The sequence below is a fragment of the Pteropus vampyrus genome, unplaced genomic scaffold (assembly GCF_000151845.1).
Source record: "Pteropus vampyrus isolate Shadow unplaced genomic scaffold, Pvam_2.0 Scaffold239, whole genome shotgun sequence".
NCBI classification, from domain to species: domain Eukaryota; kingdom Metazoa; phylum Chordata; class Mammalia; order Chiroptera; family Pteropodidae; genus Pteropus; species Pteropus vampyrus.
Window position 1 is genome coordinate 41771 of NW_011889020.1, and position 8401 is coordinate 50171.

General features: G+C 62.0%; 1 protein-coding gene across 2 annotated transcripts in view; it reads left to right on the plus strand.

Annotated features, from left to right (window-relative positions):
• Nucleotides 1-3568: 3568 nt before the first annotated feature.
• OSBPL2 (oxysterol binding protein like 2) overlaps nt 3569-8401 on the plus strand; it is a 26613-nt gene continuing 21780 nt past the window's right edge. Inside the window, exons 1-2 of one of the 2 annotated variants that reach the window (XM_011374046.2) lie at nt 3569-3668; nt 7115-7292. In XM_011374046.2, coding sequence (XP_011372348.1) covers nt 7256-7292 — 37 coding nt within the window. In that variant the 5' untranslated portion in view covers nt 3569-3668; nt 7115-7255. Of the gene's footprint in view, nt 3669-4885; nt 5055-7114; nt 7293-8401 lie in introns of those variants that run through there. The other variant, XM_011374047.2, reaches the window with a different exon arrangement.

Below are 8401 nucleotides of genomic sequence, written 5' to 3' on the forward strand. Positions count from 1 at the left end.
ATTCTTGTGTGTTCTGGGGCGTCGCCTCCACCCTGCCCTCTCTCTCTGCTCCTGCCTCAGCCTTCACGGCCAGATCCCCTCCCAGCGGCCAGGCTGTGGTGCAGGGAAGCGTGGGGTAAACAATCGATAAGAGGGACACGTGTTTTCCTTTTGGCAGAATTTAACGGGTGCAGATCGCTCCGGTCCCGAAGCCATGGCAGAGGAGAAGAAAAAGCCCTTTGCCGCTGCTATTGATAACTCGTTTCTCTTCACGTGGTGGGTTCAACACTAAAAATACTCTCCTCCGACGACAGGGCGCCGAGCAGTCACGTTGCAAAGAAACTGGAAAGTCGCATGGGGGGGAACAGCTTGGGCCACGTGAGGGCCGGGGCCGGGCCTCAGTGGCCGGCTGCCCCCCGGCTGTCCAAGCTGCATCCAGATAGAAGAGTCCCCCCATTCCACAGAGAGCGGGGACTGTCCGCTCCGAAGGCCGGGGGCAGCGGGGAGAGGAGCGAGCCGCAGGTGGGGCTTCCCGGGTCAGCAATGCCGGGCCCCCCGCGTTCTTGGAGGCCCAGCCCTGTTGGAGCTCACGGAGCAGTTCTGGCCGCAGCAGCCGGAGACAAGAAGTCAGCCCCGGCCAGAGGGCCGCCGGGGAGGTGAGAGTGTTAGGGGGGCAGGGGGTGCGGGCAGGGCCGGCGCTCCTGCCCCGCTCTGCCTTGCGGCCCCGGGCAGGCTGCTCTGCTCTCTGAGCCCCGTCTGAATGCGGGCGGGGGGAACAGTTGCCTCTGCCTCCTCTTGGTGACATGGTAGGAAAGAGGGTGACACACGTGACTGTGCCTCCTTGGGGCAAAGGCAGGGCGCCCACTCCCACGCACCTGGGACCTCTGACCCCCACGATACCACGCCTCGCACCCACAGAGCTGCCGCCTGGGAAGCTCATGGGCCACAATGTCCACTGACTCTGATTCAGAAGGAGCTGGGGTGGAGGCTCCATCATCCCCACCTGATGCCAGGCCACCGACAGACACGGCGGCGGCGTTTGCTCTTGGGGCCAGCCTGCTCCGAGAGCCACACGTGGATGGACCCCCAGGATCCTGAGATGATCTGGGGGCTGAGCCAGGCCACGTACTCAGGACGGAGGGGACACTAGGCCGACCCCTGAACACGAGGCAGGTCATCGGTCGGTCACTCCCATGACCCATGAGCCTCTGAGGCCCCAGCTGCCGAACACCTGGGCATCCTGCTCAGGTACAGGTCATGGTCTAGGACGCGTGGGCATGTCTCGGCCTCTCTGACACGCTCCTGGGCATGGCCGGCTGCTGAGCGGCAGGACGGCACCACGCGGGGGCCACCTCCTCGCTGTGGGCTGGCGTCTGCGCTTCGCCTGCCTCGGGCTCAGTCTGCTTGCCTGGAAACTGGGAATGGGGACACGTCTCTGCTCAGCTGGCTGCTGCAAATGTGAAACCAGATGAGGCGGGGCAGTCGCAGCACTGGATGCTGTCAGCTGTCATTGTCCTTACCGCATGGCTTTGTCTCCTTTTCTGCTCCTGTCTTCCATCCCATGCCTGGGGAGCTTTGCCTCTGGAACTGGCCTCTCGATCTAGCGAAGGCCGTGAAAATGCTCCTGAGTTGGTCTCAAGGCGCCACGTGAAGGAGGTTCCTGCCTGATCCGGCTCGGGGTCCAGGAAGGAGGAAGCAGCAGCTGGGAGCCCGGCTTCTCGAATCTGTTTAATGGGGTAAACAGGTGGTCCACCGTCAGACTGGAGGCTCTCTGGACCCCAACCTCCCGTCTGGCCCCAGCTCTCCAATGCCGCCTCACCCCCAAGTTCATGACCAAGGAGTGGGCCGGTAGGTTGAGCCCCTCAGGTTCCTGTTCTTTATTTGGGGTTGGAGTCTCAGGGACTTGTCAGGGAGAGGAGCATGGAGGGCGGTGGGTTTTGGGGACCCTGAGTGGGACTTGGGCCAGGCCAGCAGGGAAGCTGTGAGCATCTCCGTGGCAACTAGCCTTATCCTTGTCCTGGCTTGGGGGCCTGCTCTTCACACCCTTCCCTCTCCTGCCAGAGTGGGTTTCCTTGCGGGTAACCATGGCAACGCCTTTGTTTCTGAGGCCTGGCCCTGCCTCCCTCCCAGTGTCTCTCTGCAGCAGAGGCTGGAGAGCTGCTTCTCAGTCACTGCACGTCTCAGGCGCCTGCTGACGGCGGCCCACCGGTGAGCTGGGCCAGCCCCAGTGTGGGGGACAACTGGCTTTCTGGTCCCAGCAAGGCAGTCTGGGCCCCACCCCTGCTACAGAGGCCCCTTCCACTCACTATGCCCTGCTGTTTACAGGGGCACTGGCGTCTGCAGCCGGCCCTTCAGGCACCATGTCCTGCTGGGGACGACCTGTGTGTCAGTCCCCCGCTGCTGGAAATGGGGAAACGCGTTCTGAGGAGGGAGTGCAGAGGCCCAGGGGGGCTGGGTGGCGGTGAGCGGGACCTCCAGAGTGTGCTCTGTGATGGGGGGGATCGGTCAGTACTCACTGGTGCCTCCTCACTGGCTTAAGCAGAAAGGAAAATGCCTGTAACTGAAAAGCCTAGGAACACACTTGCCCAAGCAAGGTGCGGCTGGCTCCAGGCTTTCCTCTAGGCTGGCTTCATCCCCCTCATGGTGACAAGATGCCATCGGTAGCCCTAGACTTACATCTCTCCGTCACCTAGCCCAGTTCTGGGGGGGGGGCGCGTCTGCGAGCAGATGGGAGAGTTACTTGACCCCCATCCTTCTGGCCTGAGCTGACCCCCAGGAAAAGTCCCAGGGCCACCCTTATTAGCAGGACAGGGTCACCTGCTCACCCCCGAGCAGCCCAGTCCGTGCTACTCCACCCACCCCAAACCAGACCCGTGACTCAGACGGGATAAGGGTGGGAGACACCTGGTTCGCAAAGGAACATCTTGGCGCTCACAGGCTCAGAGAGGTTAACTGGCTCAAGGCCACGCGGCTGGTGCGGATGCAAGCTCGGGGTCTGAGGCCAGAGCTTCTGGGCTTAACCACGGAGCCACTGCAGGTCAGTGGGATCCCCGAAAGGTTCTTAACAGGGGCGAGAAAGGTCAGGGAGGGTAAATTGGTTCCGCGTTTCGGTGAGCGGAGAGAGGCGAGACAGGGAGGACAGGCGGTGGGGAGCCCTGCAAGATGCGTGAGCTGAGGTGGGCAGATGCGGGAGGGCGACTGCCGCCTCCGCTCGCCTCCGCCCGCCCCCGCCCGCCCCCGGGGGTTTCCGGCCGCCGGCGCAGGGCCACCTGCCCGCGGAGCGGCCGCGCCCCAGCCACCCGCCTCTGTTTGTAGCAGCCGCGCCCCTTCCTCTCGCCCGCCCGCCCCTTTCGGGTCTGTATCTGCATAACCCCGCCTCCCCATGCTATGATTGGCTGATTACATCGTCACTCCTCCGCGTGGGCGGGACTCCCGAGGGGCAGGGATGGGCCGCTCTGACGAGATGATTAGCATAGTCCCGCCTTCCAGCGCGGCGCTCGGGCGGGGCGCTGATTGGGCAGGCGGCAGTCGACGCGACGGCGCGGGGCGCCGCGAGTGGCTGGTGCTGGCTGTCAGTCGGTAGGGCGGCCGGCCGCACTTCCGCCTCGGTGTCAGTGGGTCGCGGGCCTGCGGGGTGGGGGCGGGGCGAGCAGCGAGGCCTGCTGGGCGCCCGAGGGACCGCCGTCCAGGTGAGTGACCCCAGCTCGGACCCCCGCCCCGGACCCCGCGTCGCCGGGAACGGCTCCCGGCCTGGGACGGGCGGGCAGGCCTGGGCCGCGGGCGGCCGGCCGGGAGGTCGGACCCGCGGAGCCGGAGCCCAGCGCCCCCCGCCCGGCGACCAGGCCCCAGCCGACCCCGACGCGACCCCTGCCCGGCGGCCTCGGCCCAGGAGTCCCGGCCCCCAGGAGACTTGGGAAGAAAGTTGGCGGTGGCCGGCGGCGGGGGCGGCGGGCCTGGGTCCCGGGTGGTCGCCGGGCAACTGCGGCCCTGGAGCCGGACCTGCCGCCGCACCCGGAAGTCGGGTTTGGGGTGAACACGGAGGCCGGGGCGCCTGCCAGTCCGTCAGCCGTCAGGGGTCATCAAGAGTGGGCTCGCCGGGCAGGGGGGCGTGTATTTAAGGTCTCTGGCGTCCGTGATGGCCAGCAGGGAAGGGCCCGGCGTGAAAAGTGGGTCTTGGGGCTGGCGATCCAGCCCCTCCCCTCCCGGGGCGACCACCTGTGGGGTTCTCGCAGTCGGAAGGTTCACGCCCGTACCCACCGCACCCTGCTTTGTTTTATCTTTTATTTGCCAGCCTTAGCAGACGGCAGTCACTGCTGGGAACCCTTCGCCTAATCCGTGTGTTAGATAAATTAGATACGCAGTCAGATTTTGAAAGGTTCCTTCCTCCTCCACAGTTACATTTCAGTCGTCAGAATAAGTCTTTGGATGTATTCTCTTGATTATTGGCTTTATGAGTCTGTAAGCCCAGACTGAGACTGCAGGTAATCATAAATCAGATTTCTCGGTGTGTGCGGGAGAAGCAGCCAGGAGGTGTGACATCTGGGCACCTCTGAGAGTGGGGGTCACCTCCCAAGAAGCTGCGCTTGTGTTAGGGGTGTTTCTCCCGAGCGGTCAGTCTGGGACACGCTGTGACGGGGAGCCGGCAGCTCTTGCTTCAGTCCCTTTTCCGGGACCGCTTGCGAACATCTGGAGATGGGTGTCGTTCAGTTCGGTCCAGCAGACACTTCTGGAACGGCCACTGTGCCCCCGGCTGCTTGCTGCGCGATCTCGCCAGCCCCCTGGAGATGTTGCGGGGACACAGCTAGAGAGCAGAGGTGTCCTCGGTGCTCCTCGCTGCAGCGCCAAGCAGAAGGCCCTTCCTGACTGTGCGGTGGCTTCGGTTCCTTCCTCTGTGACAGGCCCCGTGTACCTGGCAGTGCTGACCAGGGGAGTGGATGAAGCGGCTGTGCCCCGCGCACAGCCGGCGGTCCAGACGGTTAGTTCCCTTCCGCTTGCCGGGAGCAGGAACCTTCCTTGCCCCACTTCCTCCTTGTCCAGCACGGGGCCTGCTATGGTGTCGTCATTTAAAACGCTGAGTAAGTGGGCGTCGGAATGTCCTCGGTGGAACCTACCTTTCCTGTTTGCTCATGTTTTCTTCCGTTAACACCAGCCCTTACCTACGGGGCGATCCCGTAGCAGGTGTTCCTGGACGGCCATGAGCGCGTGGTCATTGCTGTTCACGCCACCTACAAGACCAGCACGTACGTGATCCTTAGTTGGTCACGTGGACGCTGAGGGACAGCGAGGTCAAGTAACTTGCTCTAGGCCACACCGTGGTGAATGGAGCAGGGAGGCTGTGTGGCCGTGGCACTCACGCTCGTGAATGCCTCTCAGCGCTGCCCTTTGAAGCCAGCCTTTCTGTTCCCATGGTCCCCTCAGCACTGCTTAGAGCATTCTGATGGCACCGCCTTGCCAAGCCTCAGAACTTGGCTTTTGCAGCATGTATAATGTTTATAAGACCGTCTCATTTCTCCTGAGGTAAGGTAATTCTTACCGGGCTAGCCCAGACTTGGCTGAAACTCCCCGCCTGCCGCCCCTGCTGCGGTTGGTGGCAAAGTTCTTGCCGGGCCCTGCGTGAAGGGGCGCCAGCATGCGCCTGATCGTAAGGGACGCGGCTGCCGCTTGGAACTCGCTCTGGGCACGGGCGGTGTGGTCGCGCCGGCTGCCTCGCCTCCTGCCACGCGGGGCCATACCCAGTTGTGTAACATTCCCGTGAGCTGGGATGTTTCGGGGTGCCGCGACTTTCGTCTCGGTTCCTAACCCTTGCCCGCCAGGGAACACCGGCGAATGTGTCTGGGTACGGACTTCAAGTTGCTCAGCGTTCGAAATTTTATTACATTCAGCTAATTACAAAAGTAACATTTCTTTCTTTGGTGGGGACATTTTGGAAACATTCTGCAGAGTCTCATACCGTCTTTAAGTGGAGTTAGCTGCCTCTCGCAAATGACCGCCTGGGTGTCCCTGTGAGGGGCCGAGGCCTCGTCTTCCCCGAGGAGTTTGGCCGTGGCAGGTGGAAGGCACAGAGGGCCAAAGCAGCGGCGGTGGCCTCAAGGGGCTGATGGGCTCCACCTGAGACTTTGAGGAGCTTTCTGCAGCTGGCGGGGGGGCCCCGGGCCTGGCCCTCTCTCCCGCTCAGGCACAAGACAGTGCTTACGTGCCCTTGCCCCCAGGGCCTGTGCCTGTTAGGTGGCTTAGTGCAAGGAGCACACGTGACGGAAATGTGACAGAGCATGTCTGGAGCGGTGCTAGGTGCTCAGTGCACCCTCGGCCCCGACACCCGGGACCTGGGTGCTCAGTGCACCCTCAGCCCTGACACCTGGGACCTGGGTGCTCAGTGCACCTTCGGCCTCGATACCCGGGAGCATGGAAACTGACCCCACTCGACAGTGTCACACAGGCATGAACAACTGCAATCTAGAAGTGAAGCCGAGGGACGCTTCCGTAGGCAGATTTGCATTCCGCTGAAAAGTTTCAGTAATACTTCTAAATTGACTATTCGGGTGAGCTCGTACTTATGAAAAGGCCCCCAAACTTGTGAGGATTCGCAGTCCCTCAGCCGAGGGCCGAGGACGGCATGCAGATGGCCGGGCGCGGGCTTCGTCCCCTGATCATTGCTCTGCTCCCCGTTTGAAGAACAGTTGCACTCCCCGTCGAAGGCGAGGCTTGATTCTGAAGCTTGGTGCACTCCAAGGTGATTGCAGCTACTGAGACAGAAGCAAGCTAGCATTTGAACGTGACTGATTATTAAGAAATATTTAAGTCCTAACAATTAATATTTTAGGTTCTAGTTTGACACTTTAAGTGCCGTTTCCACACTGAAATGGACCTGTTCGTGTCTTTCCCCAAATCGGTTGTGTTGTTCTGTTTTTAAATAAAAATTACTCTTCTAATAATGATTACTTATTGACCTACTCTTCGTCGATGGGTGTTAGTTTTATACGTGTTTCTTCTCGTTTATGTTGCTTATGAGATCGTTTTGCTTCTTTGCTTAGACATACTTGCGATTGATTTCAGGACCGATGACGGGGTATTTGAAAAATGTTTCTAACCCGCGCAGCTTCTGCAAGCTGAGTGCACCAACACGTTTTTCCCTTAGATCTCCACGACCTATTGGACTTTTACCAAAAAAAAAGAAAAAAAGCTCGTGGCGTGTGGCCACTCGCAGTGACATCGGGCGGGCGCGATGATTCAGTGAGGGGACCGTGGCCCGGGCGGCGAGGGAGCCCGCTGCTGCAGGATGGACGGGGACGAGGAGTTCTTCGATGCCGTCACAGGTGAGCGGACGGAGGACCCGGCCAGTCCGGTCCAGCTTGGTCTCACGCGTAGGTGAGGTGAGGACGGCTCAGGAAAGCCACCCAGGAGGGAGCTGTGACCTGTCCCCAGGCCCCCGCCCAGATTTGGGCCGGAAGCTCCACTTTGGACCTCCGGAGATAACAAGAGAAGGCAGCTGGGTCTTTAGTCTTCAAAATACTCGAAGTTCAGTTACTTTTTGTTTTTCCTATGGCCGTTTTTAGCAGGCCTGCAGCCTGTGGCTGAGCAGACGCTCGTGCGTGAGGAAGGATGGGCTGGCCTGGGCGAGTCATGTGCTTTGAGTGGCCCCTCGCTAAGCTGGAAGGACACCCCGGGACAAGGGAGGCACTCCCCATGCCCCCCCGCCCCGTTGACGTCCAGAATGCCGTTTTGTTGTTTCTTTGAGGGTGCTTGTGGGCAGAAAGGGCTTCAGGAGACACCGTGGTCCCCAGCGGAGCGGGCTGGAGGTAGCAGCTCCGAAGTCCCGTGTGGCCTCTCCACGCACAGCTGGGGGGAGGCACAGCCGCAGTCACTGCTGAAATGACCGGCGTGCTGCCGGCACAGCGGGCGGCCCCTTGCTGATGGCTGTCACTGTCCCCCTGGACGTGCCTCGCCGTCTCCTGGAGCCCTGTCAGCGGCTCTCAGGGGCGGCGGTCATGCACCAGCCGAGCTGCCCCCCAAAGGCAGTCATGGCCGCGATGGACAGGCAGGCCCGTTACTGACTTGCTCTCGTCGGAAACCCAGGAGAGGGGTCGCTGAATGCCATGGTGTCTGGTGGCCGGCATGCCCTGTGGACGTGCCCCAGAGCGTGTCCGTGCTGACCTGCTCACACCTCATCCTCACTGGCAGCGAGCGCCCCTCAGTGGGGCGGTCAGGGAACTGCCACGCACCCCGTCCTAGCCCGCAGAGCGCGGCCCCGGGGTGCCCATCCCGTGCAGAGCTCCCCCCGCCCCGGGAGCCAGTGTGACCAGGACCCCTGGACAGCCCCGAGCTCGCCCGGGGATATTTCCCAGACAGGCCTGGAGCCCCACGCGGTGCCACATCTGGGCGGACGTGTTCCCTCCTCTCTGCACGCCGCAGTGCTCTGCGCCCA